Here is a 22647-nt window from a genome sequence, read left to right on the forward strand (position 1 = left end):
GGAGGAGGTTGCTCTCTTCTCTCAGGTGGCCAGCACCAGAACGAGAGGACACAGCCTCAGGCTGCGCCAGGGGAAATTTAGGCTGGAGGTGAGGAGAAAGTTCTTCACTGAGAGAGTCATTGGACACTGGAATGGGTTGCCCGGGGAGGTGGTGGAGTCGCCGTCCCTGGAGCTGTTCAAGGCAAGGTTGGACGTGGCACTTGGTGCCATGGTCTGGCCTTGAGCTCTGTGGTAAAGGGTTGGACTTGATGATCTGTGAGGTCTCTTCCAACCCTGATAATACTGTGATAACAGACCCTGAAGATTTAACAGCTGCACTTCCAAAAATTACATGTTTAACTCAAAAAGCAGCAGATAGGAGGGAAAGGATTAAAGGAATTGAAAGAATAAGCAGGTGGACAGACGCAGGTGTATCAAGAAACAGCTGGGGAGCCTGCATTTCAGAAAAGTGATTTTAAGACTCAAATTCACAGCACGCTGTTTAGGAGATGAAACCGTTCTCCTTCAGGCAGTGCCTGCTCAAAGTGGGCATCTGCCAGCTTCATGCAGAGAGAAGGAGTTCCTTTCCAAAGCACGATTTCAGCCCAGCAAGGGACTGGCAGTCCAGCGACAGCATGAAATCAAAATACATTGCAGGGAAAATCACAGACAAAGGGAACTCCTCAGCAGCTCGTCTGATTTGTGTGTGTGCTCAGTCTTTTAGGTCATACTGCTTTGCTTTTAAAATATAATGGATTCTTAAGTAACAGTATGGTGTATTATAACCTCATTCGGGTTTGATAAAGCACCTCTGTTGGCCACTTCTATTCTAAAAATAAACGTTAAAAACAGAGTGGTGTTGGAAATCTGTAGCTGCGGGGTAAGTACAGCACTGACAGCTCAAGGCCCTGACACAAGCCGCCCACGGGCACCTGCCTTTGCAGGGGGCTGCCCGCTGGGCCACCCTGCTGCTGTGTGGTGCCTTGTCCACCTCCGTGCTGCGCTTGCTGAAATACAATGGGTTGATAATACCAGGCAGGATGGGAAGCACATAAACGAGGCAAGTTAGGAGAGCAAAGGACGAAGAAGGGCAGAGAGGCTGCCAGGGGGTGTGAGGATTGTGGAATGGGGGTCAAGTGTGAGGAGAGGAGGGAGAGGCCCTGAGACAGGAGAGGAAAGCGTCTCGTTGGCACTCACTCCGCACCATGGCTGCTCCCAGCTCCCCGCCGCCGCCATTACAGGACGCCCCGCGCTGCTATGGCAACGGGCCGGCCGGGAAGCGGCGGGCGGAGCGGCTGCCGAGCGCCCGCTCCTCTCGCCTCGGGCCTTCTCCTCCAGCCTTTTCGTCGGTTTAGTGATCTCCTGTACGCGCTTTGTCGTGTCCCTGTGTGCCTGCCCGAGAAGCAGAACGGGTTTTGTGTAATCCAGAAGTGAGATGTCTAGTACTGTGGCTGCTGCTGACCCCTTTCTCTCGCTGGGCAACCATACGTGTACTGCCTCTTCCTCGGGCACAGATCTTTCGGCTGTCCTTTGCGTGATACTTTGGTGCCCCTCTTGTGTGTTCATCATCTAGTTTGCCTAGGGCGTTTTTGGGCTGAAAGCAGGTTCACCATTAGCTACGAGTGCAGCCTGTTCCCGTGATCCAGAGGTTGGAAAGGACCATTAGAGTCATCCAGCATGACCACTAATCAAGTCCACCACTAAATCATCTGCCTAAAAATCACATCTACATGTCTTTTAAATACCTCCAGGGATGGTCATTCCATCATGATATTCTCATGTCTCTCGTTCTCAATTTTACAATTAATATAATGATGTAACATTGCTTCATGTCCATGATTAAACAGGTTCCCAGCTGGCTGCATGATGGTTTTGTAATAGGTAATTGTTTAATAAAGAAACATTTTAATAGAGTGTTAAGTATGCCTAGCTGCAAATGGCAGTGTAGGTACAGCTGTTGCAAATCAGGAAAGATGCCTAACTGCAGAGGTCATGCTATATATGGTAACGTGCAAAGAATAAGCTAGCTAGTTGCTAAAAAAGGACTAAGCTTTAGGTACATCCTTAATTTTGAGATCCACATATGGGACTCGGGACATTAATCAGTCATATTCCAAGGACTAAGCTTTAGGTACATCCTTAACTTTGAGAAAACATGCCACATATGGGATTCGGGACCTTAACCAGCCAAAGGAAGCCCATATTTGGAGACGGGTTAACCAGAGGACACCTGAGGAGGACTGCTTACTTCATCCTCAGCGACCACCAGAAGGGAAGGAAGACCCTAACCCAAAAGAAGGAACATGCGCAGAAAGGATGGGTTTATGTAATTTGCAAGGCGGAACAACGCAGACAACATAGTATAAATATAGGCTAATTAAGTGTGCTAGTTAGAAGCAAGCTGGGATGTTTTGGTAAAAGAACTTGATAACAGGCAGTGGAATGAAAACATGGTGTCTCCTTCTCTCACAGTTACGCTGAGAACTCTGGGAAGAAGAAGTAAACTTTCTCCATTTTGTCTTTCACTTCTGCCTTTGTCTTCAGACCTGGTCACATCTCATTAACCTTGCTCCCACTAACCTTGCTCCCTAATCTCTTGGCCGCACCTCTCTTCTTCCTGAGAACTGGGGTAAGGTTGAGAGGGCCGGGGGAGGTGTTGGGGCGGTTTGAAAGCCCCTCCTGGGGACTCAGGTTTCTGGGAGGGGAGTTGTGCTTTTGTATTGTTTATCCTTTGTATATTTCTGTATATAATTGTATATAACTGTATATATTGTAAATAGCTGCTTGTAAATTCTGCTAGCTGTAAATAAATTGCTTCATCTGTATTCCCAGGGTCCGTCTGAGTTAGCTGGGGCAAAGACAAAGTGTGGGGGGGGGCGGGTAAGAGCCCAAACCATCACATTAAGAAACTTGACACGACAGTTGGTGGAGCGGTGACTCCCCTGTCGTCCAGCACTGCAACTTTGCTCATATTCTACTTGCCTAATTGAATAAATTTGTAATCTGGACACTTTGATTTTGAGTAATTCTCAATTTATAACAGTTTGCTAAACCTCACAGAAACTAGATGGGGCTACATATTCTGAGAGATCACCTGAGAGCTTTATATGTAGTCCTTCATCCAGTCCTGAGCTGCTGACCACCGCTTTGAGTTCAGTCCAATTTATCAGTGCAGAGGTGTACGTTTGATCTCAAGATAATGAAATTATTTTGTGGTAATTGTGGTTTGGTTTTTTTTTTTTCTTGTTCATACTTAAATTTTAATGTTCTTCTTTGTAAATTCATATATTCTGTTAATTGCCTTGACCACAACCTTGTAACTGTGACTCCAAAACATGAATGTGAACTGGCAGAACTGACACTGGATCAAAGTGGAAAGAAACCTCAGGGAAGTCAGTATGCATTTTGTACCTCTTTACTAACACAGGTCTTCATTAACCTAAAGTTCTAAGCAAACCTAAATCTCATACTAACGGGAAATTCATATGTAAGTTTGAATAAGACTGTAGTTTTGGGGGTTTAATTATCAAACTAACTTATGAAGTCATTACCTCTGATGTAATACATGGAACTCTTTGAAGCCACTCTGCAACCTTCTAATTGCATTGCTATTTCGAGTATAGGAGCAAGGCAGTGCCATTCACAGTTGAAGCTACTAAGATTTGTGGGGAGCAGAAAAGAGCAGAAGTAGCTAATGTGCTTTAACTCCCCCATACTTTTCCTGGTCTGTGTGAGTAACAAATCCATGCTGAGGACAGGAATGTTTACACAGCTGTTTGGATGACATCACCCTGTGGCCCACAGCCACTCTACACAGTGACAGAGTTTAAGGAAGGGACACTGGTGAGGCCTTCCACTACTTACCCATTTATTTCATATCAAATTGTAGGCTTCTTCAAATAACAACTTTTATACATGTGCCTTTCCTAGAACTATTAATTGTTTACCTCATCACATAGCCCACAGTCAAGGTAATCAAGAAAAACAACAAAAAATACCTTGCTGTGTCCATTTTTTTAAAATGCATTGCACAGAAATACTTACATTATTTCATTGTGCTAAAAATGTGGAGGTTTTCAACCTTTTTGCAGAGATTCTAGATGATGGTTCTGAAGAAAGAAAAGTAAACTTTGGAACGAGTTAAATAGCTATGCACTAGGGTGCAGCGAGTTTGCCTTGACTAGCTGCCACCTGCCCTCTTCTCTGCTCCCTCACTCCCTCTCCTTGACATGACAGGGTAAGAAAACAGGACAAAAAGCTGTCGGGTTGAGGTAGGGACAAGGAGGTCAATAATGACTATCATGGGCAAAACAGATTCCACATGGGTAAATTAGTTTAATTTATTTCCAAACAAGCAGAGCAGGATAATGAGAAATAAGATCAGATCTAAACCCACTTTCTGGTCTTGTACCACAGTTTGCTCTAATGAGTATCTATGTAGGTTCTGATTTGCCAAATTTAGTTGGGCTGTAGGGACACTTGTTTGAGCAGGTAACTTCTCTCTTGGGACAAGCATAAAAGAGGTACTCTATGTGTACCAGTGACTGAAAAGCTCCCAGAGTGTGTTTTCCTCTTGTGATGAACACCTTTGTTTATGACTCCGGGCTAAACTATTCAGAAAGCCAGAAAGCAGTACTTTGAAGCAGGCATTTGAAACACACTAGCACCTAACCTTGTGGCCTAGCACACATAGGTCAATACTACATACTACAGCAGAATAATCACAAAGGAAACTTGTCCTTAAACCTGCAGGCTTTTCAGAATGAGGCTTACAATCCTTGATTATGATTTTATTTGGTATAGTGACATAATAACAAGACATAACATAACATCCTTGAATATCCAAGGTCTAGTGCTAAGCCTCTAGTGCAAGCTCAAATCTCAGACTGTCATTGCAGTATGGCTCTCCAGCTTGTGCCTTCTTGCTTCTTCCACTATACTCAATTCAAAGGCTAAGAGATCTGCCAGATTGTCTTATTGCCCTTGGGTATATTGAATTCCTGAATCCTGATGCAGTTCCAGACAAATAATATCCTTTTGAGCATCACTTTTAAAACACTTTTAAAACTGCCAAAGCCAACCAGTCTAGTAACTGTATAGAACTTTTTAATTCAGCAGCAATGAGTATCACAGAGGGCTGATCTGACATGTCCTGAGTATCTTCTTTTTTTATCCCTTGAACTCCAGTTGCCCGAATTTCCCAGAACTTCCCTCTGTCCAGATCAGAATAATTAACTTATTCGGAGACAGATTCTAGCAATTCATTTTTGGCCAGATGAATTAGTTTTTTCTTCAGTAGTTTACAGAGAACTAACTAGTTCAGCATGAACTCAGGATTTCTAGTTTTCAGCACAGTAACTTTGATGACTGCAAGGTAATTACAGTCTTGGGTTTTTCTCTCAGCATTGGATTCAATTTTCTAGATTATTCCTCCAAGGAGAGTATTTAAATCTAAAACATATGTACTCTTAGTTGTCTCCATAGTTAAATAAAGAAGCAGAATTATTTAGTACTGATAAAATTATTCAGGTGTATTAACTACAAGAAAATGTGAGGATAAGTATTGTAACTACTCTTATATTTACATAATACTAAGTTTTATGAAGAAGAAAATTCTGTTGTCACCTTTTATTGAAGCTATAAAACCTGTCCTTATCCCATCAAATGGTCTGTCTTCATATAAAGCCAATTTAATGCACTGGAAAAAGGTAAATGACTATGTGAAAATTGATAGTTTGGATGGCATTTCCTGCTTTGAGTTCTTGATGCTGAGCTCTTGCTGCTTATCTTCAAAGTATAACCAGTGTATATTTACCTTCTGAAAAAGAAAATGATTTTAACTTAATTTCAAGCACCTTTTTCCTCATTGAATCATTTGTTTGGATTTTCAGTGCTAGAGTTACAGCATTAGCCTACTTAAGTTTGGCTTAGACACAGAGTTGAAGAGACAGTGGTGTCTCAGTTTCGTTGACTCTTTCTTATGCCAGAACCTTTTGCCTGCCAGCCTGATGGCACTCGGTGTGTAGACCCAGCCCTTCCATAGGCAGCATTTCATGTCTGATTGACTGTCTGGGGCTGTGCTAGCATTGCATTTAACACAGTAGGGGACAAGGAGGCCAGAAGCAGCACTAGTTACAGAATGATTTAGTGGGCAATAGCATAGTTGCACATCAGTATTGTTTTGTTGCACAGGAAGATGAAATCGACGCTGTCCTAGATAAAATGGCATACAGGCAGATATTTTAAGAAGCAGAGTATTAAAAGCTTGGAGCCACAGATAACAAGTTTTAGTTACCCACAGCTTCCATGTCTAATATAGTCTCTGTTGCAGCAAAAATCCAAGATGAAAAACAGCATTCAGTTTTTCTAAAGTTATTACCTGCAGGTTTTGTGTTTTTCACCTGAATCCAGGTAATTCAGATTCATTATTACTTCTCCACATTCTGACTCCTGGTTTTCTGAAGAGTGCTCTTCTTTCAGTAATATTTATTTCTTCCCTCCTTTTCTTAATACTCAGCATAGCTAAGGCAAAAAGGCAGTATACACACACAATACAACATAGCCTCTGAAATATGGTACCACATGTGCTCAGGCACTATCCAACAGCAGCATGTTGTTACAAGAAATGAACATCTAAATTATCAGAATAAATCAGGTTTTCATTAAAAAAAAAGAAAAAGATTCAGTGAAGATTACAAAACACTGTTTACCATTCATTTATTATCAATTTTCATGTAGGACTCTATTCCTATGTAGAACTTACTGATATCAAAGACAACAGGAACAGTAGTTGCTTCACATGACTACTTACAGATAGTCATCAAGTACAGCCTCACTCACAATTTGACAATAAAGTCAACATGAGTTGGGTTTTAATAGAATGCTAACAATTCTGTTATCTTTTTCTTGACAGGAACATGCGTGACAATGACCAAAAGGAGGTATTGAGTAGCTTGATGATGAAGAGCTGAGGAAAATAAATTTGAGAAGGAGAAATGAAAATTTTTAGTGAACTGATTTTGAAATACACAGCTGTAAATACTCTACTTTTTAAGTTTTTAGGAAAGGCAAATATTAGGTTGTTTTGAAATGCTGGATTTTCTATCTTGCAGTAATTTGTGACAGTCTGTATTTAGTTTATTCCTACTGGGCAACAAGTCTGAAGTTTCCCACTTCATCTTGTGGTGCTTCTTTGGTTAATATTGATACTGGCTTTCAAAAGCAAAGTTTGCTTTAAAGCCCTCAGCTAAACAGTCCCACTGGCTTTACGAAGTGCCAGATCTAGCATCCAGTGCTTGGCAGACTGGATCAGTAGTCTGTACTTTACCTCACAGGCTTTAGTAAGTGTGCAGTGTGATCAAATGCCTACATATCATTCTGAAATGCTCAGGGTGAATATCCTCTTTTTGAGGACTGATTGAAAGGTTTTCTAGGGTGTATCTGCAGCTATGCAGCTGCTTTTAGATCTCAGAAGTTGAACTGCAATCATCCAGTTAACTGATCAGCGAGGCTGTGTTATCAGTGCTCTAAGGAACATAAACCTAAGTACAGTTCCACCCACTTCCTTCTTTTAATTTTTATCATTTCAAAGTAAACAGGTAAAGGCTATAACAGAGCCAGGATTGTGATGGCCAAGTACAAGTAAATCAATGCTCTTGTTTTAAGAGTCCTGACCGCCTCTAAAATAGAATTGCTTGATAAACTAAAACTGGAAAGCGAAGATGAGGGTTGACCAAAAAAAGAAAAGTGAACAAAGATCCTCTTGTTTTTTTCCTGATATTTTGGACTGATATATGTTGCTGCTGCATTACTCCTGCTGTACAGCACCTGGCCTACTGTTCAGCTGACCCATTACAAAAAAACATGTTTTCTCTGTGCTGAGACACAGTAGTTGTTTAACAACTTAAACGTTCTTTAGAAACTGCAGTCAAACAATAAAAGAAATATTTCGTCAATCAAAGAAGAATTTTAGATAGCAAAGTGGAGTAATCACAGTGGAAACTGGCAAAAGGCCTGCAGCTAAACTGTTTACTGAGAAGTTCTGGGAAACCTTCTGGCATGCTTGAACCTTGCTTTGTTATACAGCTCATCCCAAAATGTAAGGAATTCTTTCTAAACTTAAACATATACTCACCAATTATTCTTTCTTTCCAATTATTTTCTGAAGGGAAAAAAAAAAGCATACATTTTTGTTTGTCTTGATTTAAACCACAGATTGTTATAATTAAGCATATGTGTAAGTTCTGATTTGCCAAATTTAGGTAAGCTGTAGGAATACTTGTTTGAGCAGGTAACTTCTCTCTTGAGGCAGGCATAAAAGAGGCATTTGTACCAGTGACTGAAAAGCTTTCAGAGAGTATTTGTTTTCCTCTTGTGATGCACAGCTTTGTTTATGACTCAGGGCTAAGCTATTCAGGAAGTCAGAAAACAGTACTTTGAGGCAAACATTTGAAACACACTAGTACCTAACCTTGTGACCTTCATTTTACTGTGACTAAGGACACAATAACAAGGTGTAACATACCATCCTTGAATATCCAAGCCCCTTGGATGCTCAAAATGTCAGACTGTCATTGCAATATGACTGTCCAGGTTGTGCCTTCTTGTTTCTAACTTCCACTATACTAAATTCAAAAGCTAAGAGGTCTGACAGACTTTGTTGTTGCCCTTGGGATACATTGAACTCCTGAACCCTGACACAGTTTGAGAACCCAACAATATCCTTTTGAGCATCACTTTCATCACATAAAAATCCAGGTAAGCCTGAATTGTTTTAGTTTTATCAGATTTTTAGATTTTATACATTTTGAAGAATGTCCTGGTGTATAAAAATTAAAAACATGGTAATTGCGAGATCTAGCACATTCTTAGATGCTTTCAACATGGAGACATATGAATAAGCTTGCCCTTCTATATATGTAAGTCTTTTTCTCCAGAAGGATTTAGAAGCTACAGTTTTGTGCAAAACTTTGAAATAAAGCAATCTGAAACAGCAACATCAGCATCGTAAATTACTTCCTCAGGCTGATTTCATATTTCTAAGACATATCAAACTACAGTATAAATCAAGGCTTTAAAGGCTTTTCTGTCCTGAACCTTACAGGTACATTGTGGTAGTGGAGTCATTTCATACCAATTCTGTAGAGCCTGGAAGGTAGTCATGTGGATAGCAGCAAAGTTAGCTGGTTTTAATTTTTCCAGACAAAAATAAATGCGTAGTTTGGTGTCCTGGGACTAGACTTCAGTGCAAAGCTTGAAAGCACACCTTTGGATTCATAGTAAGTTACTACCCTTGCTCTGTCTCTTCATGTTATGGCATATTAGGTTTATCTTCCTTTTCTGCTAGCAAATGGGTGTACAACAATTATTGCAGAGGTTTTGCAAATAAACAGAAACTTTTCATGACTACAGATCGGTAATGCAAATCATCAATTACTTCAGATGCGCTTCTGTCTTTTGACATGAAAACTACAGGAATCTCTCATTCCTTAATATAAAATTTCTAAATTTTATATTCATCACTTAGAAATTTGTCACGACACTGGAGGCACTTAGAATCATAGAATCAACCAGGTTGGAAGTGACCTCCAAGATCATCCACTCCAACCTAGCATCCAGCCCTGTCCAGTCAACTAGACCATGGCACTAAGTGCCTCATCCAGTCTTTTCTTGAAGACCTCCAGGGACAGTGCCTCCACCACCTCCCTGGGCAGCCCATTCCAATGCCAATCACTCTCTCTGTGAAGAACTTCATCCTAACATCCAGCCTAGACTTTCCCCGGCATAATCTGAGACTGTGTCCCGTTGTTCTATTGCTGGTTGCCTGGGAGAAGAGGCCACCCCCCACCTGGCTACAATGTCCCTTCAGGCAGGTGTAGACAGCAATGAGGTCACCCCTGAGCCTCCTCTTCTCCAGGCTAAACAACCCCAGCTCTTACCAAAATGTAGTTGTTTTGAAAGATGTGTCAAGACTGAAGAAAGATGACACAGCGGCATCTTGGGACAGTAAATCTGTGAAATTTAAATACAAAATCCTGTAACTGACTGAAGGTTATATTCTGTCCACATATGCCCACATATTACTCTTATTTGCATCATTAAGAGCCATGGAAGTACATCCAAGGATGGATTTTGTTCCTCAGATGTGACTTAGTCAAATATTGTGTGTTCGGTATAAAGAAAATCTGTACTTACAAACTAAAATTATCAGCACCAAAGTGGCAGGAAATCCTCCCAGAAAATATCTGAGAACATAACAATACCCATAAAAATTAGAAAAAGGCAAGGGGTGCATTTTGGGTTAATAGCAGTGAAACACAGGTGGGAGGATGAGAGAAGGTTCTTGCAGATGAACCCTCTGAAATCTGGTAGGTGAGCTGCAATTTGAAACTTTAAATTACTTCAGCCATTGGGGATAACCTGCTAGAAATAAAGACCTCAGCATTTACAGGTTGAGGAAAACACTCATTTCGGTCACTTAGAAAGACATTGACCCTATATGATTCTTCTCAGCCTTTTAGAGCCTCTGTCCAAAGTGCTACTTTACAACGTTTTTTTTATTTCCCTACGAATTTTTTTAATTTGGTTCCTATCTGTATAGCTCAGATAATTGCCTGCATCAACTACCACATGAAAGCTTCCTTTCACAGTGAGAAACATCTCACTTAGAAAATGTGACCCTTAATTTACGTTTTGTGTTGAAATGGAGTAAGCATTAGTATCACAAACAACAAAGGAGATAAAAATTACCTTGTACCTATTGAAATGGTTAAACACATGATCAGTACAACCATCCGAGAAAGAATACTTCGCCCTGTCCTGGATTCTAAAACAAAAATTAGGAAAATCATTTTCAGGAGTTTGCAAGAAACTAAACATATGACAGGAGGTGTTAGCGAAGACTACATTCAGCCTCAGTTTCAGCTTCTCCTTAAGAGAGTTGGCTTAGAGTGATTTAAAGCAGAAACCTAAATCCCATTCTCTGGGTGTCTCTCAGGAGTCTTTCGCCCTCCACAAACACTGAGACACTGTGATTTCCATGCTCTATGAAAATGAGGCTTTCTGAATCACTGCCTAGTTGAGGCTTTGTTCTCAGGCCCTTTCCTTCATCTTCCTCTTCACTACACATTTTTTCCTTTCCATTTATCACTTGAAAACAATAGAGGAAAAGATATGAGCAGGGTGGAGTGAAGAAGCAAATACAATTTTTAAGATTTTATTCTTTCTAATCAGCTATATAAAAGGTATGTTTCAGGAAATAAATTCTATTCTGCAAAGGGCAATATCAACACTTTTAATGTCTTTTCAGTTATCTCTAAAAATGAGGCATATCAGAGTAAGAATGTAACATACTTGCACTGTTCAAAGTCTTTTCATTTGCATTTATCTTAAATGGAGAGGTGGATTTTGAAGCACAAAATGGTTTCCCAGGCTGAAGAAATTCCTCAACTTTGGTGAGAGAGGCTCCATTAGACACTGGACTTTGCCTTTGTGGCACAAAGCCATTATATTCAGAATAAAAGTCTGAATCACCTGAAAAAAAGTGCATTATGTAACTGAGACTACACAAAAGAAGAGCTTTGAGACTTTGTGTTAGTGATTTTTGTGAGGTCTAGATTGTTAGGGGTAGGGAAGTATATGGTTCAATGTGTGCAGGAGAAAATATGCAGAGCAAAGACAAAATTGAAGCTATTAAAACAACCAGGTAAAAGCAAACTGTACTAGATATTAATGACACCAGCATAAACACCACTGGTGATTACTCTGGATTCAAATTCAGTCTAAAAATGCTATTTTGTCAGAAAGGTCTTTGTGGACTCATACTCTTCTTTTAATGCCAGGAGCTCAACTCACCATTTACAGTTTAATGTGCATCTATTCTTTACCTGCATATCTTGGCAGAGAATCCATGCAAAATCTATAGGAAATGATACTTAAGTCCTACTAAATATAGACTGTAATGCTGTGGTTCAGTTACTTGGTACCTGGTCAGGGCTTACCAGAATCGCTCTGACTGGCCTCTAGCTTACTGCATCCATAAAGCCAAGGATCATCTCCATGGGAGGAATCCATATTGCTGAGGACAGTGCTGCTTAGCCATGAACTGGAGGCACCAAGACTGAATAAACTGTCAATAGAGCGACGGATTTTCTTCCTTCGCCTGAATACACTGAAAAGAAAAGACACATTGTCAGGGAAGAAAGCAGGAGTGCAGCTTTACAGCTTGCACAACTGAAATGAAAGAGCAGGTTTTGGATGCTGTCTCTAGAGCTGTTCTTGACTCTGGGCATGTCACCAACAGTGTCTGCTGCACACTGCAATAATATGAGGGAATGTATTAGCAGCATGGCAATATCTAATGCTGTTGTGATACCCAACTACAGTTATTGGGCTCTGATACTGCTCTGAGTGGTCTCATGTTACCCATGAGTTTCACCCTACCATATATCATCTGATGCAGCTTGAATCCACTGTATTTCTATTTTTTTAAATTACATTTTATACATCTTCCTAAACCAGTATTCTTCTGAAATCATGAGAGATTTTTGCCTGAATAAAAATTCCATGACCAGACCTTTTTTTTATTTTTAGATATATATATTTCCACACTTTTTTTCTTATTCCTTGTGGTAATGCTTCAATGGTGAAATGATCTGTAACTCTCTATTTCCTTTATTGCACAGAACTCCAATTACAGCAACAACAGTGTATTGAAGTTTTAGGTAGTAAGAGTAGACATGACTGAAAGTCAAGTTATTTCAATCACTGCACTCTCTAAACTAAATCTGAAAAAGTTCAGATTTCCCATTAAGAAGCAATACTGATCTCATGCCAAGCAAAACATAGCCACAGAGGTACCTCTAGATGAGTCCAGAGATGTGGAGGCACTAGTCAACATTCAGTAAAATCTGCAACTAGTTCTCTTACCGAACTAAATTCTCTTTGTATGTAACACTTGTCTGGGTTGGTGTCAGTGTTACATTACCCTCTTCATCGGACAGAAAACTGTCTTCAGTCAAAACATAATAACCATTAGAAAGCAGTCGAGGGCTATGGCGACATGTGGAAAGGAAGCCTGTCAGAGGAGCTGCGGAACAACACTCATAGGCAGGGTCATCATCCAAAAAGGCACAAGCATAACTGAAAAGGAGAAGTGAAACCCTCTGATTTAGTGACTGTCTAGACAGCGCAAACCCATGCTTTAATAAAAATGAATTTACATTGGGGTCTGGTAATGACAGATTTCAAGTATTTGGATATAATGATATTACTTTTGGACTCGGGGAGTTTCAGTCTGCTAGAGTGTGCTTGCATCACAGTTTCCAGAGCTTCAGATTACAGGACAGTTTCATGCTGGATAAAGCATTCTGTGACTGTGCAGAGCTTGCTTGAATTGAGAAGTGTGTGTGGTGTAATTCTGTGGCAGAGCTTTCGGACAAGGAGTACTACCACATCTACACCTAGCTGGAGACATCAGAAGTTATCCTGTATTTTCTTTCTCTTAGTCTGCATGGCGCACACCCATGTGTTTCTGAACTAAGCAAGATTTATTTGCTTTTTATAACCTAGCCATACTTCATGAAGATTTAAGGATATATGACTTTTTAATTCTTACAAATCCATGCTGCTAGATCAACATGGAATAAACTCTACACATGTTGATAACTTCACCTAGCACTGAAACACAGCACAGAAAATGATATAAGTGAAGAGAAAAGTGAGTAGTGAGAGAGTTGAATCTAAATGTCATAGACTGGATTTTTGGTCATTTCTCCTTAACACCTTTGAGTTCCAAGTGTCCATCCATGGAAAGAAAGGAAGACACTGTATTGATTCCGTGGCTGACATGGGTTTCAGTAGCTGGTTTAACTGTGCCGTATGGCATGTCACAGAGGGATACCATAATTTCAGTGGTGGGAAAAACAGGTGGAACAGACATAGTCCACAACCTTTTAAGTGCAAAGCTTATGCTTCCAATTTCTACATCAATACTTATGAACTCAAGCAGTAATTACATTAATAGAAGTGTTACAATTCTAAGAGGGCCCAAAGAGATTTTACAAAGTCTCATAACAAAAAATAAATTTAGGTTTTGTGGTTAGTGCTGTTATAAGGAAGTGTTGACATACACTGATCAAAGTGGCAGAGCAAACCACAGTCCTTCCATTTCTGATTTGCATAATTTCATAACTTTGCAAGATACAACTCTGCATGTTTATCTGCCACCCTTTACAGAAAATTTAAAGTAAACTATAGTATGGACATATATTTATAACAGAAAGTGAGTGATATACATAGGCAAATACACCACTGGGGAGGCAAAGACTTTCTTCAGAAGGAGTTAATGAGCAGTTGCAATTAGCTTTCAAACTCTCTCAAACAAAAAATAAATAAAACAAATTAAAAGTGCACTTTTCCCCAATACCTTGGAAAAACACCTTGTAAGAGGTTGCATCTGTGCTCTCCATTAAACGCTGTTGAACCTGCAAAGGCAAGAGCCAAATAAGTAATTATTAGACCCACTTACAGCTCAGAGAGTTGACAACTCTTCACTGACAGGTATTCTGTGCATATCAAAAAGCAGCTAAAAGAAGCTAAAAAGACAAGGCACTTAAGGGAGAGATTAAAAGAGATAAAACAGAAGAACGGAGGAAAGATGTAATAGGACAACACAGGACAATACAGAATGAGAGGCACTCAATCAAGTACTTGTACTCTGCAGAGTTTACAGCTTTCAGAAAAAAATAATTATGGGTGAAAATGCAGTAGCTGCAGTAATTTTGATGTTTTGTTGGGTTTTGTTTGCTTGTTTGGTGGTTGGTCTTTTTTCGTGTGTGTTTGGTTGTTTTCTTTCCCCCTAGAAATCTGCTTCATGCCAAAAACAGTATATGTACTGGCAATGGATACAGTGTAGGATGGGTGAGCCACCACTACATTGCAGATGAAAACAACAGAACAGGCACTGAGCTATCAACAGTGACAAACATTTGACAATATTGTGTTAAGAGACTAAGGAAATAAGATTTGTCTGGATTACCATGGCTCAAGTCTGGCAAGTGTTGCAGGTGTTCAGCATCTGACAGAATTAATGTTATGAAATATGAGCAATGCCTATCCATTGGGCAAATTTATAGCTGCTACTACATGGAAAGATTAAAAATATGATATTTCCCTACATTACCTTGTCTCTTGTGTATCTTTAGAGCATTATACTTACAACAGTATTAGTAAATGCCCATCACTCACCTATGAGAGGTCTGAAAGATTTTTTTTTATATTCTGTTATGAGCTGAGGCAAAGAAAGGACATGAAGGTCATTTTTTCCACTTTGGTAATCTTGTTTATCCTCATTTGGAGCTCAGTTGTCAGTCACAAACAGGATGTGAAGGCTAAACGAGCTTTGGCAAAAGGCAGGGTCACCAAAGAAGGGAAGTAAAACCTCCCACGGTATTTTTTACCATACTCCCATGCATACTGCTTCTCCTAGACTTTGACAAACATGCAAACCAACCCATATCACTTTACTGCAAGAAAATTATGCTCTAACCCTTGCAAAAACAACTTGAGGTGAGAGAAGACAACTGAAGAAAAATTTGGTGGAAGTACAAATAGATCAAGTAGCATTGTTCAGAATGCCACACAGCAAGTTGTACAGAAAGTGAGAGCAGTGGTGGATTTCATAGACTGATGTACTGTAGACCTATATTTTCATACACAATTAGCTTGTGAAGTAATTCCTTTTAGACAAAATCATTAGTTTTCATCTTGCAAAAACATACTCAAAACCAAGAAATTAATCCAAACTCTAAATGAAAATACAGGAAGAACTCAATAGGTCATTTGTACATCTGGATGTAAATTAAAATCTGCAAAATCCCCAATCTTATCAGTCAAGCAAGATCCCCTCCACAACAGACTTTTTATTTCAAAGCTCAGACAAATGTGCACAAATTTACTTCTTCTTGATGTCGATGTAACATGTGATATTCCATACATCTTGGAAAGGATTGATTCATACTCCTTGGGATAACATGCAATATAGATTATCTGTAAAAGAGTTTTAAAAGAAACAGAAGTATGTTTTATCTTGACTTGTTTGAAAATCAGAATGTGTAAGATATTATCAATATATATCATACTGTTAGCTGTTGTGTATCCTGGCTAAGACAAAAGTGATTGATTCTAGGGCAAATTTGTTTGAAAAGGGCTGCAGATGCATGCCTCAGCACCAGTTTACACATATTACAACTCTTTAATAATCTGAAGATGAAACTTTCTAGCAACTGAAACCCGTAAGACAGTTGTATGAATGTGATTTTCTCACTTGTGGTATTACAAAGTAGCAAGACTAAGTTTTAAGACTAGTAGCTTAAATACATGGTTAGTGCTGTTAAAAGGAAGTGTTGACATACACTGATCGAAGTGGCAGAGCAAACCACAATCCTTCCATTTCCGATTTGCATAATTTCATAAGTTTGCAAGATACAACTCTGCATGTTTATCTGCCACCCTTTACAGAAAATTTAAAGTAAACTATAGTATGGACATATATTTATAACAGAAAGTGAGTGATATACATAGGCAAATACACCACTGGGGAGGCAATGACTTTCTTCAGAAGGAGTTAATGAGCAGTTGCAATTAGCTTTCAAACTCTCTCAAGTAATGGTAACATCGAGCTTCTGCAAACAGTCAAGAACAGGCAGGCCAAAAGATTTTCTTGCTACCCTTGATCAAGAAAATTTTTGTCTCATGCATTAATGAAGAGGGTTCTGAAAATGATAATTCAATCAATGAGAAAGCATAGAAACATGTTGCGGACAATGCTGCACTGTGTTCTGCTTTCATTTAATATTCAGGCCCATTTCTGGGCACTTAGTAGCATAAGAAGCTATAGTAACAATATAAGCGAGCCAAAACAAAGCATCTCAAGCACCACCATGCAGTGAAGCAGTAGTATTTTATCTGTAATCAACAAAATGAGCATAAATACAGGACCTTTAAACTATGACATGAGAAAAGGACAGTAGCTTTAAGAAATCTCACTAGAAGTGATTCTGAGGTAAATGGGGCAATATTTTCTGCCAAGGATTTGAACAGAAGTTTAAGGCAACAACCCCCTCTTGAGTTTCATACACACAAAAGCCCATGTCATGATGTAAAAATGAAAGTCACTGTCCAAAACAGTCAGTTTTCACCACCACCTCCACCAAAATCAAATTTATCTTTAAGCCAGTGATGTCCTTAGTTGGTAGCCAGCAATCCCCTACCCATGTTTACATTCTAAATCTGTACATTTACACATACCAAAATATAGAGCTAGTTATTAAAACAGCTGAAGCCCAGGCAGACAGTTTTAGTCTACTCTTCCTACCAAACAAATGCCCACAAAGATAAGTTTTATTTGTTCATGCATCAGTCATTTTTTGAAGAGCAGACTAGTCTTTTCTCCCTGCAGGTAATGATAACAGCATTCACAAACCCACAAAAGTTCCTGAAGTATAGAAATTAATCCAAAGCTTAGTTATTCCTTAGCTGACAAATAAATTAAGAGATAAATAAGCATAAAATCTCCCAAACCTGGAAAAATCCATTTCACTATAAACACATGTATGCAAAATAATTTCTCATCAGCAGCAGGAGATCCTCTGAGATGTGTAGCTTCCTGGACGAGATCAGCTCTGAGTCTTTGGAAGGAAAGGTCTATCAAGTCCCCTGTTTCCTTTTGAAAACAGCCTGTGCAATCAGCGGCACAGAGGCAGAATGAGGTCATGCTTCCTGTAAAGTAGCCTCACATCAGAAGCACTCATTCTGAAGAGCAAACTGAAGATTAAGTTTAGTCCAGTGAACGCTCTTGCAGGCTGTTGCCACAACGATACACTGTAAATAATGTTTTTCTCCAACGGTGACACGAAGAACAAAGATCCTTCTCATTAAGTGAAAAAGACATTTCAGATTCACTTTTCTACTTCACTCAGAAAACTTTAAAGTGGTATATCCAAATCACTGCATTTGTTGAAATACTTGTGAGCCTGAAGAGTTTTGATCTGGGAAAATGATCCAGCTACCAAAAAAAAATCCATGTACACTAATAGGACATTGTGCAAAAGCATTATTAAGTGGAAGTTGCATTTGGTGAGGGTTCAGAGTTCTTTAAATTTCATGGTCAAAAAGATCATTGTAAATATATATCATGCAATGTGAAGACAAATCTCTAAGAAAGGAGAAAGGAATAAAGCCATTTGTAATGGAATATTCATTGTTCCACTCTATACATTTCATGTTATTCAAATTATCAGTTCATCATACCTTAAATCATATAAAGTCAAATTCATGTGAGAGAAATGGATTCTGAATAAGATGTCCTGGCAAAATTGTTTGGAACAACTGTAGAACTACTACACACAAAAGTAATATAAATCAGCTGCTTAACACTGATGATACAACCTTAGAGAGCAAAGCTTCATCTCCAGACCAATAGGCAAAATATACCAGTAGATATCTTTCCTGATGCCTGTGTGTATCACTGACAGAAAGAAGGTATAAATCCAGTAACATATGATTGATTTGATGATAGATTTTTTCTTCCCTGAAGAAAGAAAAATATTTCCACTGATCACAAAGGAATGTAAAGTTCTCAGCTAACAGACAAGGAAACAGATACAGAAATAAAGTAATTTTTAAAAGGGCTTCTGTTTGGGAGAGAAATTAAAATGAAGATTTTAAGGTCCTTTTGCTTGAACATGAAAGAGCAGAGTGATGTTTGTTCTTCACAAGTATTTTTTATATAGTGAAATTATGCTAACGAGGAAATTTAGTCCAACACTGTTTCTGTGGCTTCATTACAGTAGGATTTCTTGAGCCACACAGTCTCTCTATGGGCAATGGGAATAAATACCCAATGGTCTTCAAAACTAGGTCACCTCCTATAAAGTTCCTATACATACGTTGATTTACAGGATGTTACTTCTGGGGAGTAAGTTTAGCTTCTTTTCATATTCTTACCAACAAGAAGTTAATTCTGAGCTCTGGCTGCTTTTTTGAAGGACACTGCTTTTTCATACTTGTCTATACAGGTAAAGAATATTGTGCCTATATTATATTTAGAGAGCTTTTAAATTTTTTTAGTAACTACCATTCTTATCTGAAACTCCCTGCTTCAGAAATTCTTGATGCATAAAGACTGCACTAGTAAATATTTTAGAAGTAGGTGATGGCCTACAGTTCATACATACACACAAAGGTTTATATATGGCTTTTGTTTTTGTTGCTGTTGCCCTAGTTATACACACACAAAGGTTTACATACAGCTTTTGTTTTTGTTGCTGTTGACCTAGTTTATACATACACACAAAGGTTTATATACAGCTTCTGGTTTTGTTGCTGTTGCCCTCTTGTTCCTTGAACACTCCACCCCAAATCCTATCTTAACCGTTAAGGTTTCAAATTCTAGGAAATTAATACACAAACAAGATGCTAAGCCATAGATCTCTGTCTGTTGCATACAAGTTCAACTCATAAAAGGAAGGAAATAAGAAATTACAATACTAAATAACACCTATCTTTCTACTCTTCTCCCAGGCTTACTCTGCTTTCAACAACACTACAAATAGTGAAAAGTGTGGAAAACATTGTGCTGGATTGGAAAGGCTGGCACAGCTCCATGCCTAAGGTCCCACCAGCATGAAGCCTGGACACATATGCACACAGAGCATGTGTATAAAGCATATATATATACACACACATGATACACAGCTGGCAACACAGATAACAAAGACAGACATACAGAAAACACCCGTGGCCTCACCCTTCTCATCTCTCTGGCTGAGCAGGGTGGAGGACCACTACTGAGAATATACATATATATATATATATATATATATATATATATATGCACAAGGTGGATTCCTCCCACATCTAGGCTTAGACACTCAGTCTTTGTAGTAGCTGCTTCTAGATTCCATTCACCTCAGCTGCTGGCACCTGGATTCTGAGCCCTCAAAGCCACAATCCCAGTTCCAGTTGCTGGTACAGATCACCATCCACAGAGCTACCTGGGATGCTCCTTGTCTTCAGCAGTCCACTCCCTATAGCACTGCCCTTAAGAGACATCCCTGGCAATAATGTGTCCCATATCCCCAAGCAGAAACCCCCAACAGTCTTAAAGATGCTTTGTTGTCAACTAATGCTGTAATGACAGGATGGGGGGTAATGGATTTAAACTGGAAGAGGGGAGATTCAAACTAGATGTTAGGAAAGGGTTCTTTCCAGTGAGAGTGGTGAGACACTGGAACAGGTTGCCCAGGGAGGTTGTAGATGCTCCCTCCCTGGAGGTGTTCAAGGCCAGGCTGGATGAGGCTTTGAGCAACCTGTTCTAGTGGGAGGTGTCCTTGCCTATGGTAGGGGGGTTAGAACTGGATGATCTTTGAGGTCCATTCCAACCTAAACCATTCTGTGATTCTATGATAATCTGGGTGGGTTTCATGCCTGGACACAGAGGCTGAGGCTCATCTGGGAAAGCTCTAGAGCAATTCGGACTTATCTTCCCTTCTTCCAAGTCCTTTATTTGGGTTCATATCTGCCTTTCTGCCCTTTTGCACATCTGGGCTGCCACAGACATGCCTCTGATGGACTGATGGCTCCTGGGATAGGTAGGCCTGGGATCCTTCAGGCAGGGTATTATCTGGAGTCCCTGTCCTGCTGTTGTTTGTGTTCCTTTAGCAGTGTGAAGATGAGTTTTTAGCACATATTACAGCATAACTGCAACTCCATGTAGTGTTGTTCTAGCATACTAAACAAGCAATTTTCAAAAAGATCATTTTGCTTAGTAGGGTGAATTGAGTGGCCATGGTGGAAGAAGCAGAGTGCTTATTGACTGAACGCAATTGAGAGTAATTTTCTCTAACTCCTTTGAACCCCCTAGAAAGCTCACAGCCTTTAGCTTTTCCTCCAGCTTCTTTACTCTCAGATCGGGCCATTTATCCCATATCACAGCTCTCTTCCTAATGCTATTCATACTAAAAAATATTCTGAGATATCTGAAAGTTAATTGAAACATTCAAAAAACAAACCAGCAGGGGAAAGGCTGGTTGTGAGAACCTCTGAGCAGCCACACTGGGTCAAACTGAAGGTCTGTGAAACTCTGCCTTCAGTCTTGCTGCAGGAAAAACTGAGACCTTTGTGAACAGTAACATTTTAAGCTCAGGGCATTCCTTTTTCCAAAGCAGAATCACTTAGCAATGTTTGATGTATCCTGGAAATTTTTAAAAAATCTCACAAATCCAGACATTTTATTTCAATTGTAAGAGTAGGCTGATCCTGCATAAAGTTAGAATTTCGTTGCAGTTTAAAGAACTAAGACATCGTATATGATGTTAACAATTTTACCAGGTCAGCTGCATGAAGAAAGATTAATTTGCTTTAAAAGAGAAGCAAATTCATTTTTAATGTTATCAGATGAAAATCTCACCCTACCCTATCAGAGACCTCTTAAGCTTCAAGCCTAACTTTGTTTTCCCCCAAAATTAATTATGTTAGGTTAATTGCTCCTGCAATACAGGCAATAAAGGGCATTTCTGGTTTGCATGGTAGAGTACAACACGTAGGTCTGGAAATCAGAATTAGCTTGCTGATGTATCTCCCCTGCTTGAATCTCTCCTCAAGAGATTACCTGTAATAATATGATGTCTGTATTATACTACACACATAGTCCAAAAAGACAAAAAGTGTTTAAAAAGGATCTAAATCAAGCAAAATACAATCTGAATCTTTGGTCGGGAGTGTCCTGGTTGGTTGCATTAAGGGTGCCACAATGAAAATTAATGTCCCTCTGGAGCTAGTGATGTACTGCTGATCAAAGTACCTGAGATTCTAGATGGTTTCTGTGACAGTCCTGATGTGATCTGCATGGATCAGTGCTGCAGTGAAGGCTTTTGGCTAACATACAACTCTAAAGGATCACAGTATATTCTATATATACCGGAAATCTGCAGTTGAGGTGGTGTTGGTACCACTGGTCTCTGAGACAACAGTACCAGCAAAATAGTGATGATACTGGTTATCACAGTCATTTCTGTAGTAAATCAAGATATCTGATGCAAAAATGAAGACAAATAACAATCAACAGTGATACGTTAATAATGTTGCTTTAAAATGCCTGCTCTCCATTCTGTGTTACAGAGAGCCCTTATCAGCTGTTTCTATGTAAATAACCACTTATAGTCCGACAGTGACTAAGTTCCTTTCTGTCTGTATGCCACTACTTAAGCAAAGTCTAAATTTGTCAAGCTTGTAGCGAGAACAGGTCTTTCTTGGAACTGTTTGCATTTTTTCCAGCTATGCCTGTGCCATACTTGTTGCATTTTCTGATGGATTCAAATTAATGTCTTGGACTGATTCTACTGCTAGGGAGAGAAAAAGGCACAGGCAGCCTTGGTATCCAGTGGAGAATCACAATACACTAGAGGCAGAGTGGTTTTAGAGCTTGGATGCTATCCAGCATTGCATAGAGGTCACAGATTTGAATGTGGCCCACAAGGCAGCTGAGGACAGGGACCAGAACTCTGATAGCCTTCCAGGAACCTATCTGTGCAATGCCAGCACAAACACTATGCCAAGTATCAAGAAACAACTGATTCCTCCCATAAACGCTTTGTAAGCATTTTACAG

At 39.5% G+C, this 22647-nt stretch overlaps 1 protein-coding gene across 2 annotated transcripts in view; it reads right to left on the bottom strand.

The window, feature by feature from the left end:
• The window catches only part of LOC135181276 (dynein axonemal assembly factor 11-like), a 53379-nt gene extending 35465 nt beyond the window's left edge, over window positions 1-17914 (bottom strand). Inside the window, exons 1-5 of one of the 2 annotated variants that reach the window (XM_064154306.1) lie at window positions 17560-17914; window positions 15936-16026; window positions 14405-14462; window positions 12907-13119; window positions 11979-12148 (exon numbers count right to left, since the gene is read on the bottom strand). In XM_064154306.1, coding sequence (XP_064010376.1) covers window positions 11979-12148; window positions 12907-13119; window positions 14405-14462; window positions 15936-15975 — 481 coding nt within the window. In that variant the 5' untranslated portion in view covers window positions 15976-16026; window positions 17560-17914. Of the gene's footprint in view, window positions 1-1176; window positions 1222-11978; window positions 12149-12906; window positions 13120-14404; window positions 14463-15935; window positions 16027-17559 lie in introns of those variants that run through there. The other variant, XM_064154305.1, reaches the window with a different exon arrangement.
• Between the last annotated feature and the right edge of the window lie 4733 nt (window positions 17915-22647).

The sequence above is a fragment of the Pogoniulus pusillus genome, chromosome 14 (genome assembly GCF_015220805.1).
Source record: "Pogoniulus pusillus isolate bPogPus1 chromosome 14, bPogPus1.pri, whole genome shotgun sequence".
NCBI lineage: Eukaryota > Metazoa > Chordata > Aves > Piciformes > Lybiidae > Pogoniulus > Pogoniulus pusillus.